This window comes from Scyliorhinus torazame, chromosome 3, assembly GCF_047496885.1.
Source record: "Scyliorhinus torazame isolate Kashiwa2021f chromosome 3, sScyTor2.1, whole genome shotgun sequence".
Taxonomy (NCBI): domain Eukaryota; kingdom Metazoa; phylum Chordata; class Chondrichthyes; order Carcharhiniformes; family Scyliorhinidae; genus Scyliorhinus; species Scyliorhinus torazame.
This window is the reverse complement of record NC_092709.1, coordinates 355,678,560-355,691,862: the sequence shown is the minus strand read 5'-3', so window position 1 is coordinate 355,691,862 and position 13,303 is coordinate 355,678,560. Positions and strand designations below refer to the sequence as shown.

The 13,303-nt window shown below is 57.6% G+C and overlaps 1 protein-coding gene across 1 annotated transcript in view; it reads right to left on the bottom strand.

Annotated features, from left to right (window-relative positions):
* The window catches only part of LOC140409644 (apolipoprotein L2-like), a 306,256-nt gene that overhangs the window by 139,532 nt on the left and 153,421 nt on the right, over positions 1-13,303 (bottom strand). The window contains exon 2 of the mRNA XM_072497980.1: positions 3,259-3,345. Within this exon, the coding sequence (XP_072354081.1) occupies positions 3,259-3,340 (82 nt within the window). The 5' untranslated portion in view covers positions 3,341-3,345. The remainder of the gene's footprint in view (positions 1-3,258; positions 3,346-13,303) is intronic.

Genomic DNA, 13,303 nt, shown 5'->3' with positions numbered 1-13,303 from the left:
TGTGACTGCTCCCTCCCTGTCGATGCTGCCCCAGCCCGGTGTGACTGCTCCCTCCCTGTCGATGCTGCCCCAGCTCGGTGTGACTGCTCCCTCCCTGTCGATGCTGCCCCAGCTCGGTGTGACTGCTCGCTCCCTGTCGATGGAGAGACTGCCCCAGCTCGGTGTGACTGCTCCCTCCCTGTCGATGCTGCCCCAGCTCGGTGTGACTGCTCGCTCCCTGTCGATGGAGAGACTGCCCCAGCTCGGTGTGACTGCTCCCTCCCTGTCGATGCTGCCCCAGCTCGGTGTGACTGCTCCCTCCCTCTCGATGCTGCCCCAGCTCGGTGTGACTGCTCGCTCCCTGTCGATGCTGCCCCAGCTCGGTGTGACTGCTCCATCCCTGTCGATGCTGCCCCAGCTCAGTGTGACTGCTCGCTCCCTGTCGATGCTGCCCCAGCTCGGTGTGACTGCTCCCTCCCTGTCGATGCTGCCCCAGCTCGGTGTGACTGCTCCCTCCCTGTCGATGGTGCCTCAGCTCGGTGTGACTGCTCCCTCCCTGTCGATGCTGCCCCAGCTCAGTGTGACTGCTCCCTCCCTGTCGATGCTGCCCCAGCTCGGTGTGACTGCTCCCTCCCTGTCGATGCTGCCCCAGCTCGGTGTGACTGCTCGCTCCCTGTCGATGCTGCCCCAGCTCGGTGTGACTGCTCCCTCCCTGTCGATGGTGCCCCAGCTCAATGTGACTGCTCGCTCCCTGTCGATGCTGCCCCAGCTCGGTGTGACTGCTCCCTCCCTGTCGATGCTGCCCCAGCTCGGTGTGACTGCTCGCTCCCTGTCGATGCAGAGACTGCCCCAGCTCGGTGTGACTGCTCCCTCCCTCTCGATGCTGCCCCAGCTCAGTGTGACTGCTCCCTCCCTGTCGATGCTGCCCCAGCTCGGTGTGACTGCTCGCTCCCTGTCGATGCTGCCCCAGCTCGGTGTGACTGCTCCCTCCCTGTCGATGGTGCCCCAGCTCAGTGTGACTGCTCGCTCCCTGTCGGTGCTGCCCCAGCTCGGTGTGACTGCTCCCTCCCTGTCGATGCTGCCCCAGCTCGGTGTGACTGCTCCCTCCCTCTCGATGCTGCCCCAGCTCAGTGTGACTGCTCCCTCCCTGTCGATGCTGCCCCAGCTCGGTGTGACTGCTCGCTCCCTGTCGATGCTGCCCCAGCTCGGTGTGACTGCTCGCTCCCTGTCGATGCTGCCCCAGCTCAGTGTGACTGCTCGCTCCCTGTCGATGCTGCCCCAGCTCAGTGTGACTGCTCCCTCCCTGTCGATGCTGCCCCAGCTCGGTGTGACTGCTCGCTCCCTGTCGATGGAGAGACTGCCCCAGCTCAGTGTGACTGCTCCCTCCCTGTCGATGCTGCCCCAGCTCGGTGTGACTGCTCCCTCCCTGTCGATGCTGCCCCAGCTCGGTGTGACTGCTCCCTCCCTGTCGATGCTGCCCCAGCTCGGTGTGACTGCTCCCTCCCTGTCGATGCTGCCCCAGCTCGGTGTGACTGCTCCCTCCCTGTCGATGCTGCCCCAGCTCGGTGTGACTGCTCCCTCCCTGTCGATGCTGCCCCAGCTCAGTGTGACTGCTCGCTCCCTGTCAATGGAGAGACTGCCCCAGCTCAGTGTGACTGCTCGCTCCCTGTCAATGGAGAGACTGCCCCAGCTCAGTGTGACTGCTCGCTCCCTGTCGATGGAGAGACTGCCCAGCTCGGTGTGACTGCTCCCTCCCTGTCGATGGAGAGACTGCCCCAGCTCGGTGTGACTGCTCCCTCCCTGTCGATTCCGCCCCAGCTCAGTGTGACTCCTCCCTCCCTGTCGATGCTGCCCCAGCTCAGTGTGACTCCTCCCTCCCTGTCGATGCTGCCCCAGCTCGGTGTGACTGCTCCCTCCCTGTCGATGCTGCCCCAGTTCGGTGTGACTGCTCCCTCCCTGTCGATGCTGCCCCAGCTCGGTGTGACTGCTCCCTCCCTGTCGATGCTGCCCCAGCTCAGTGTGACTGCTCGCTCCCTGTCGATGCTGCCCCAGCTCAGTGTGACTCCTCCCTCCCTGTCGATGCTGCCCCAGCTCAGTGTGACTGCTCGCTCCCTGTCGATGCTGCCCCAGCTCAGTGTGACTCCTCCCTCCCTGTCGATGCTGCCCCAGCTCAGTGTGACTCCTCCCTCCCTGTCGATGCTGCCCCAGCTCAGTGTGACTGCTCCCTCCCTGTCGATGCTGCCCCAGCTCGGTGTGACTGCTCCCTCCCTGTCGATGCTGCCCCAGCTCAGTGTGACTGCTCGCTCCCTGTCGATGCTGCCCCAGCTCAGTGTGACTCCTCCCTCCCTGTCGATGCTGCCCCAGCTCAGTGTGACTGCTCGCTCCCTGTCGATGCTGCCCCAGCTCGGTGTGACTCCTCCCTCCCTGTCGATGCTGCCCCAGCTCGGTGTGACTGCTCCCTCCCTGTCGATGGAGAGACTGCCCCAGCTCGGTGTGACTGCTCCCTCCCTGTCGATGCTGCCCCAGCTCGGTGTGACTGCTCCCTCCCTGTCGATGGAGAGACTGCCCCAGCTCGGTGTGACTGCTCCCTCCCTGTCGATGCTGCCCCAGCTCGGTGTGACTGCTCGCTCCCTGTCGATGGATAGATTGCCCCAGCTCGGCGTGACTGTTCCCTTCCTGTCGATGCTGCCCCAGCTCGGTGTGACTGCTCCCTCCCTGTCGATGCTGCCCCAGCTCGGTGTGACTGCTCGCTCCCTGTCGATGCTGCCCCAGCTCGGTGTGACTGCTCGCTCCCTGTCGATGCTGCCCCAGCTCGGTGTGATTGCTCCCTCCCTGTCGATGCTGCCCCAGCTCGGTGTGACTGCTCCCTCCCTGTCGATGCTGCCCCAGCTCGGTGTGACTGCTCGCTCCCTGTCGATGCTGCCCCAGCTCGGTGTGACTGCTCGCTCCCTGTCGATGCTGCCCCAGCTCGGTGTGACTGCTCCCTCCCTGTCGATGCTGCCCCAGCTCGGTGTGACTGCTCCATCCCTGTCGATGCTGCCCCAGCTCGGTGTGACTGCTCCCTCCCTGTCGATGGAGAGACTGCCCCAGCTCGGTGTGACTGCTCCCTCCCTGTCGATGCTGCCCCAGCTCGGTGTGACTGCTCCCTCCCTGTCGATGGTTTCACGATGTCTCCAGATGCCCAGCAGGTGCAGGCGAAACAGATGTTGGAAATGAAAAGGAAACGTGTTGGGCGTCACTCATATTTTTGAAATGAAAGGTAATCAAGTTTTAACTTACTTTCTGATTCATCATTGCCCATTTCTGTCGTGTTTAGCTGAATGGAATCTCTGTCCTGGGACCAAGCCGGGCCCTGTGACATTCTCACTGTTAAAGCAATAGAAATGAACAACAAATCAAAGATATATCCCCTGCAAGAGATTCCTGCTTCACCTCATCAGCTTTTTCCTGTTCGTCAACCAGAGATTTACGAGGGGAAGTGTTGGGGCTGATTTTGCACAAAGTATATCCCTTGCAAAACCTGGGGAAATACATTGGACGGGCCACGTAAGTTGCAGCTGAAGCTTCCATTGCGTATCTTGGGCGGGATTCTCCCTTCTGTGGACTAAGTGCAAACGGCCGCCGGAAAACGGGCGAGAATCACTCAGCACTTTTTCCTAAAGTCCGGGGTGATTCTCCGTTTTCAAGGGGGCTAGCTGGGCCCTGGAGCGCGTCCCGCAGATCCGACTGCCGCCGGGGCCTTGCAGATACACCCGCACAGCCGCGCGTGCGCACGGCGGCCCACCTCGCGCCGGCCCCCTCACAGCACGGCGGTGCCCTACAGGCTCCCGGTGCGGAGGAACATAGGCCCCCCCCCCCCCACCGGAATGAGCACGCCCGCCAATCGGTTGCCCCTGATCGCGGGCCTGGCCACCGTGAAGGCCCCCCCCACCCCGGAGTCGGACCCCCCCCCCCCGATCAGGATGGCCCCCCGCATCCAGAACGCCCAGGTACCGCCGGGTGGGACCAGATATGAACCACGCCGGTGGACCGTCGAGCGCGGGGAATCGCCGCGGGGGCCGGTTCCCATCGCGAGCCGGCGTGGGAGCCTATTTTGGGTAATTCTCCGCGCCGAGCGCGATGTTGGCGTGGTGGGTCAGAGAATCCTGGTACTAGTTTTTTAACAGCAATGCAAAAAGTGAGAATGGCTTTTTGTTGCCATGAGGTGTAGTAAGGCTCTAAATGTCACCGTGGATGTCCAAGTGGATGAGTTGCTGGTACGGGGCCCAAGCAAGCTGAGGCCACAGGAAGACCTTCCTTGTCATGATATTCAAACACACACATCATGATGGACACACTAACAGGCAAATCAGAGTACACAACACCACAACCAATCACAGACAAGAACACCAACCACATAAAAAGCACGAGCACGACACCTGGACGTCAGTAGGTCTGGGGAGAAGGGAACAGAAAGAGCTGATGAAACACCACAAGCAGGGAGCCCCCCACGTGCAGAGTGCAAAGACCAAGTTGTAAATAGTGAGTTTAAATAAAGAAGTGTTGTACCATATGCAACTGTGTTGGCTCATCTGTGTGTCAGAACACCCAACACCACATGGTACAGGAGTGGATCGATACCTGCCTACTAACCTGCCATTCTGGACATGGACCACACCGGCAAACCGCAGCCGATGCAAGTCACGGGGAACCTAGGCACCAACTGGAAGCTCTACAGGCAGCGATTTGACCTGTACATCCGTGCCACCGAAAAACAGAATGCCTCGGATGATTCGAAGATTGCAATGCTCCTCTTCTACGCAGGCCCCCACCCGAACGATGTCTTTAATTCACTGGTGTTCGAAGAAGGCGAAAACCAGGCCAAATATGACACGGTCATCCTCAAACTGGACCAGCACTTTCAAACTGAAGTAAACGAAACTTTTGAAAGATACATCTTTCAGCAACGCCTGCAAGGTAAGGAGGAGCTTTTTCAACCCTTTTTGACGCACCTCCGGATTCTAGCGCAGTCCTGCGGTTACGGCACCACTACAGAGTCCATGATCAGGGACCAGATTGTTTTTGGCGTTGCCTCTAGTGGCCTACGCCAGCAGCTTCTTAAAATAAAGAGCCTCACCTTAGCGTCTGCTGTGGAAGCCTGTGTCCTCCATGAAAATGCTACCTGCCGTTTTGCCCGATTTCAGGCATCCGAGTTGGCACGGAGGGGGTCCCCAGCCGTCGAATCGGCAAGCCAGGCCGCCCACGACGTTGAACGCATCCAGGCCGTCGATTTCTTCCCGCCCCACGGCCCGGACGACAGCGGCCGCTTCCCGCGCTTTTCGCGGTCTCCCGCGCAGGTGCGCGCCAAAAATAACGGCCACAACGAGGGACGCACTGCGCAGGCGCGCCCACCGCAAGATCGCACTGCGCATGCGCAGTGGCGCAACGAACGCCGTGACGTCATGACGTGCAGAAATTGTGGAGGTCTACACTTAAAAGGGCAATGTCCTGCAAAATACCGACAGTGCAACAGATGTGCCATGATAGGCCACTACGCAGCCCGCTGTCGTGCGGCTCAACCCATGGATCCGGCGCATCCTCGACAACCTCGCACACGAGTCAGGACCGTCCAGCCCACGCATCAAGACTTCCAATTAAGTGATGCAGATGACCAGGATGACTTCCGAGTTGCCGTCATTGATGTCAACAAGGTCAATGCCATCAATCCAGACGATGAGTGGTGTGCCACCCTGACGGTCAACCGATCGCGCGTCGCCTTCCGTCTGGACACCGGCGCATCCGCCAACCTGATTGCTTACTCTGCAGTCCAGGCCATGAAGGTCAAACCACCCATCACACCATCCCGGCTTAAGATGGTTGACTATAACGGGAACGTTATCCCGTCCATAGGATCTTGCCAGCTACAGGTGACTCACAAGAGGTACACGGCCACACTCCCCTTCGAAGTTGTGGGCTCATCAAAGGACTCGTTACTGGGCGCACAAGCGTGTAAGGTCCTTCACCTGGTACAGCGCATCATGTCTCTCTCTCCAGATGAGATATCCGACTTCCCGGATGCTGAGTTCCACGCGAATCTCCATTCCCTCCTCGCTCACAACCAGGAGGTTTTTGAAGGCATGGGGACATTGCCACACACGTACAAGATTCGACTCAGACCGGACGCCATCCCTGTCGTTCACGCACCTCGCAGGGTTCCTGCGCCTCTCAAAGACCGCCTCAAGGCACAACTGCAGATTCTTCAGGACCAAGGGGTCCTATCCAAGGTCACGGAGCCCACGCCATGGGTCAGCTCCATGGTCTGTGTAAAGAAGCCCTCTGGCGAGCTCCGTATATGTATAGATCCAAAAGATCTGAACAACAACATCATGCGGGAACACTATCCCATCCCGAAACGAGAAGACCTCACCAGCGAGATGGCGCGAGCCAACATATTCACTAAATTGGATGCGTCCAAAGGATTCTGGCAGATCAAACTGGACCCGGCCAGCCGAAGACTATGCACATTCAACACCCCTTTTGGCAGATTCTGCTACAACCGGATGCCATTCGGCATCATTTCGGCATCTGAAGTATTCCACCGCATTATGGAACAGATGATGGAAGGCATCGAAGGGGTACGTGTATATGTGGACGATATCATCATTTGGTCCACCACTCCGCAGGAACACATGCATCGTTTGCGACGTGTCTTCACCCGCATACGGCAAAATGGCCTGCGTCTCAACCGTGCGAAGTGTGCTTTCGGCCAGACGGAGCTGAAATTCCTCGGGGACCACATCTCAAGGTCCGGGGTCCGTCCCGATGCAGACAAGGTTAGCGCCATCACAGCCATGCCACGACCGGCTGACAAGAAGGCTGTCTTAAGATTCCTCGGCATGGTCAACTTCCTTGGGAAGTTCATTCCCAACCTGGCTTCTCATACAACAAACATGCGCCATCTCGTAAAAAAATCGACGGAATTCAACTGGCACCAGTCGCATCAGCGGGAATGGGAGGAGCTCAAGCACAAACTGGTCACGGCACCAGTGCTGGCCTTCTTTGACACGACTCGCCCTACAAAGATCTCAACAGACGCCAGCCAATCTGGTATTGGAGCGGTACTCCTCCAAAAAGACAGCACGTCATCATGGGCCCCGGTTGCGTATGCCTCACGAGCCATGACCCCTACCGAACAGCGCTACGCGCAAATCGAAAAAGAATGCCTGGGCTTGTTAACTGGACTGGACAAGTTCCACGACTATGTGTATGGCCTGCCACGATTCACGGTCGAAACTGACCACCGCCCCCTGGTCAACATCATTAACAAAGACCTGAACGACATGACTCCTCGCCTCCAGCGCATCTTACTCAAACTCAGGAGGTACGATTTTGAACTGATCTACACTCCGGGGAAGGAACTCATCGTGGCGGACACTCTTTCCCGAGCAGTGAGCACACCACCAGATGCAGAGGGGTTCGTGCGTCAAATTGAGGCACACGTGACTCTGACAGCAGCAAATATGCCAGCTGATGATCCTAGTCTGGCCCACATACGCGCAGAGACGGCGACTGACCCTCTGCTGCAGCGAGTGATGCGCCACATGACGGAAGGGTGGCTAAAAGGGCAGTGCCCCCAGTTTTATAATGTGCGAGATGATCTCACCAATATAGACGGGGTCCTTATGAAATCGCATAGGATCGTCATTCCACACAGTGTGCGCCAGATGATTCTTCGTCAACTACACGAAGGCCACTTGGGCGTCGAAAAATGCAGACGAAGGGCCCGGGAGGCGGTATATTGGCCGGGTATTAATGAAGACATAGCCAACATGGTGCTCAACTGCACAACCTGTCAGAGGTTTCAGCCAGCGCAACCTCCGGAAACACTTCTACCACACGAGATGGTGACGTCCCCCTGGGCGAAGGTGGGTGTTGACCTATTTCACGCGCTCGGCAGAGATTACATTGTTATTATAGACTACTTCTCAAACTACCCGGAAGTCATGCCTCTCCATGATCTGACGTCGTCCGCAGTCATTGGGGCCTGCAAGGAAACGTTTGCTCGCCATGGCATTCCAAGGACTGTCATGTCAGACAATGGACCTTGTTTTGCCAGCCGTGAATGGTCGTCCTTTGCCGCAGCATATGGTTTCACTCATGTGACATCCAGCCCTCTGCATCCACAATCGAACGGGAAGGCTGAAAAGGGTGTCCACATCGCAAAGCGGCTCCTGTGCAAGGCGGCTGATGCCGGATCGGACTTTAACCTTGCCTTGCTGGCCTATCGATCGGCCCCGTTATCCACGGGCCTCTCGCCAGCGCAGCTACTAATGGGTCGCTCCCTCAGGACGACGGTACCTTCCGTCCTGGCACCGACAACAGACCATGAGGCGGTTCTTCGGAACATGCAACTGCAGCGTGATCGCCAGAAAGGGCGGTACGACACACGAGCGACGGACCTGCCCCCCCTGTCCTCCGGAGACAAAGTACGCGTCCATCAACCGTATGGTGGCTGGTCAGTACCGGCCGAAGTCCTCCGACAAGTGGCTCCCCGCTCGTTCCTGGTTCGCATGCCGGATGGTTCCGTGCGTCGCCGCAATCGGCGCGCCCTTCGCCGACTTCCACGCTCACAGCCACACAACACGCCAGATCCTCAACAGGCTTCCGAGGATGACTTTGTGGAGCTGCCGCACATCACGCCCTTTCCATCGCCACCCATGGCCATGCCTGCACAGCAGCCGGTGGTTCTTGATCCACCCTTAAGGCGGTCAACCCGAATTCGTCGCAAACCCATTAGAATGGACTTATAATACAGTTCATATGCTTAATAAGTTGGACAATTTTACATGATAACCTGTTGTTGTTTATCGTTCCAGATGTCGTCTGACTGGGCAACTGATCAAAATTTTTTTTTCTTCTTCTCTCGTTCGCATTTCTGTTATGTTATGGTACAACTGGATTCATGTGACGCACTCGACATCGCCCCATGTACATAGTTCCGTCATAGACACATGCTGCACACGACACACACACACTCTTAGATGCACTCACGTCACGATCATATTTATTACCACGTAGGCACATATCTTTGTAAAAAGGGGGGATGTCATGATATTCAAACACACACATCATGATGGACACACTAACAGGCAAATCAGAGTACACAACACCACAACCAATCACAGACAAGAACACCAACCACATAAAAAGCACGAGCACGACACCTGGACGTCAGTAGGTCTGGGGAGAAGGGAACAGAAAGAGCTGATGAAACACCACAAGCAGGGAGCCCCCCACGTGCAGAGTGCAAAGACCAAGTTGTAAATAGTGAGTTTAAATAAAGAAGTGTTGTACCATATGCAACTGTGTTGGCTCATCTGTGTGTCAGAACACCCAACACCACATTCCTTACTGGATATTGTTGCTCTGTGGGGTGGAGTACTGTTTGTGCTCACAGTATTGCTGCTTCCTGATTCTCTCCGATTCAATTGGCCCATCCTTTCTCCAGCTCACTCCAAGGGCCTCACCACCTTTCTTTCAGTCTGACTCACCTCCCCCCAAGCCTCCTTTGAAACAACCATTTTGTCCAAACATTTGATCAGGTTTCCCAATGCTGCCTTCCTGGGCAGGGCATTGTTCGATTATGCCTCAATGAAATGCCTTGCTCCTTCCACAGGAACTTGGGAATTACTGTAAAAGCAAAGCCACCATAGTCTGCTTTCCCCTTTGAGGGGGAGACTGGGGGGTGATTTGCCCTGAGGGTCACCACACCGCAGGCAAGGGGCAAGGTTGAGAAGGCGGGCCCTCCATGAGTAACCGAAGCCAGTATGGGAATTGAACCTGTACTGCTGGCCTCATTCTGCATCACAAACCAACCGTCCAGCCAACTGAGCTATGCTGACGCCGATAGACTCCACAATGACTGAAGAAGGAATATTAATCCAAGTCGTTAATTGGGAATCTGACAGGATCAGCTGCAACGCTGTTTTTGCAATCTGCTCTATTTTACTTTTATTTATTCTTGGGATGTGGGCCGGAATTCTCTTTTCCCGCCGGCCTTGCACCCCAGCCCGTGAGTTTCCCGGTGGTGTGGGGCAGCTTCAAAGGGACATCCCATTGACAAGTGGCGGGAGCAGAGAACCCCACCGCCAGCGAACGTTGCGCCGGCTGGAATCACGCGGCTGGGAGGGGGGGGGGGGGGGGCGGGAAAATCCAACCCGTGGCCTTCGCTGAGCCTTCACTGCCCATCCCGAATTCCTCTTGGGAAGGTGATGGTGAGCCGCCTTCTTGAGCCGCTGCAGTCTCTGACGTGTAGGCACACCCACAGTGCTGTTAGGGAGGGAGTTTCAAGTCACTGAAACACTGTGTCCCAAAATCATCTCTGAGAGAAAGCCCGTACGTATTTGAATGAATCAATTCTTTCAGCTGCCAGCGTCTGCAGCTGTTCCAGAGGTTGACAACCCACTCACCACCCGTCTGCAAACCATTTCTCCAGGTTCAACCATTCATTTTTCTGGGTGACCTACCAACTTCGGGGGAGATTATATTTCCTGACTCCAATGTTCCGTGTTGCTCCTTATACCCCGTGCCATTTTTAAATTCACTCTCGGAATATGGGCATTGCTGCTTGTATTGCCCATTCTACAGGACTGAGGAGTTACAGATTGGCCTCCACTCAAAATAACTTTGGCCATGCGTAGATCCAGATGTTCTGGTTATGGTTTATAAAGTAATAATGGGACGGACAGTGTCCATGTGGGCAGATGTTTCAACTGGATATGTATGGGGAATCGGGGATCATTCTTCCTATTTTGTAAACGGTGCAGCTAAGTTGGAAATTAGGCGGTTCTGCTTTCCGTAGAGAAATATTGGAGCTGCGGAACATTCATTGTTCCCGGAAAAAGCTACCAGCCAACTGCTCAGAACTGGGTGAAACGTGGAACGGACAAGCTACTCAGCAAAATTATTTTAAATAAAAACAGAACATGTTGGAAATATTCAGCAGGTCGGGCAGCATCTGTGGAGAGAGTTAACGAGCGGGATCCTGCACCGCGCGCTGCCACAAATGTGAACCCGTGATCAGGCGAGAATCGGGCGTCCGGACAAGATCGAGGTTCGCCCCCCCCCCGGGGCTGAATCGGACGCCGTGCTCCGGTCCCTCGCTGGTGCCGGTAACGAGGTGTGCGCTCCTCGCCGGTGGGGCGTGCATCAGCGGGTTTGACCCATTGTGCTCCGGGCCTCCGCGGTGCTCCGCCCCACTCAGGTGGAAGTGACCAGGTGCTGCCACTCCTCAGAGCACCCATCAGAGGCGCAGGGGAAGCAGGGGAAAGTAGAGCTCACCCCAAACAAAGGACATACTGCTGGTGGGATAACACACGGCCTAGCCAATGAGGACACCCACAGTGTACCCCGGACAGCGGCCGCCGACAGGGGTTGCAACAGCCCCAGTATCCCTGTTGACAGGGACGGGTGGTGACGATAGAGGCTCCCCACATCACAGGCCAGTGCCACTCACTGATGGGGATAGGGGTGTGGAAGGAAATATATTGGGGGAAACGGGGTGGGGGTGGGATTGTGGGGGGCACATGGGGACGATGGAGCTGAAGCACAACCCAGGGTCACTATGTAGCCTCCTGGATTTGGATGGACAAGGGACTACTCTACTTGCTGACATGTCTTCTCTTTCTCCCCCACAGAGATTGAATTTCGGAGTACAGCCAGTGATGCTCTACCTACCCGGCCACAGCTGGCGTTACGGGCGCACAGAGCCTGGAGGCACAGAGAGGACCCTGCACAAGAGGAGTCTGCCCCAGAAGAGCAGGGGCCAGTCGGTGAAGCTGGAGAGCTGGTCCCTGGGCACGTTTACCCCGGTCAGTGTCTGCCCTCGGAGGAGCTGCCGGAAACCGTGTGCTGCCAAAGACTTCAGCTAACCAGGGAGACCGTGCATCATCTGTGCCAGATGGTAGGGGATTTGGAGGAGGGCACCCGCTCCCAGTGGCCGTCAAGGTGACCGTCACCCTGAACCTTTTTGCCTCGGGGTCTTCCCAGGGGCCGACCTATCTGGGATCTCTCAGACAGCCGCGCACGTGTTCCTCCTCACTGAGGTGGATCCCTGTTTGCACGGGCAGAGGACTAGATAAACTTCAGTCTGGGCCAGGCCCACCAGGATGCCCGGGCACCAGGATTTGCCGCAATCACTGGCATGCCCCAGGTCTAGGGGTGATAGACGGAATAACTGTCCTCCTCCGAGCACCAGCTCATTAGGGGATGTCCTGCAGGTGTGTAGTTGGTGAATGACCGGCAGCTGCCAAGCACAGCTGCGCCCAATACCCGGTCACGGTGCACATGGCAAACGTCCTGCTGCACTCGGCAGTTCCCGGCACCTTCGAGGCTTTACTTCGGGTGAGGGGTTGGCTCTTGGGTGACAAGGGTTACCCGTTGGGGGTTCATGGCTAATGACGCCTGTCCGGAGGCCCCAGACGGATATGCAGACCCGTTATAATGATGGCCATGCAGCAACCAGGAGCATCATTGAATGGTCTTCAAAATGAGCTTCCGGTGCCTGGACTGCTCTGGTGGGGGGGCTCTGATATAGCCCCAGGAGGGTCTCGAACATCCTGCTGGCCTGCTACATCCTGCACAACAACAACCAGTGGAGGAGGACATGCTGGAGGAGGAGGAAGAACGTCAGGCCTCATCTGACGAGGAGGATGAGGAGTATGGCCAGGAATAACACGTGACAAACCCATCACCGCCTGATTGTCCAACTAGGGGGCCCGGCCACCTGCAGCCCCTCCCACAGCTCCATCCCCTCCCACAGCTCCATCCCCCCCCCCACAGCTCCATCCCCTCCCTCAGCTCCATCCCCCCCCCACAGCTCCATCCCCTCCCACAGCTCCATCCCCTCCCACAGCCCCATCCCCTCCCACAGCCCCATCCCCCCCACTGCTCCATCCCCCCCCCACAGCCCCATCCCCCCCACAGCTCCATCCCCTCCCACAGCCCCATCCCCTCCCACAGCCACATCCCCTCCCACAGCCACATCCCCTCCCACAGCCCCATCCCCTCCCACAGCTCCATCCCCTCCCACAGCCCCATCCCCTCCCACAGCCCCATCCCCTCCCACAGCCACATCCCCTCCCACAGCCACATCCCCTCCCACAGCCCCATCCCCTCCCACAGCCACATCCCCTCCCACAGCTCCATCCCCTCCCTCAGCTCCATCCCCTCCCACAGCCCCATCCCCTCCCACAGCTCCATCCCCTCCCACAGCCCCCTCCCCTCCCACAGCTCCATCCCCCCCCCCCCACAGCCCCATCCCCTCCCACAGCTCCATCCCCTCCCA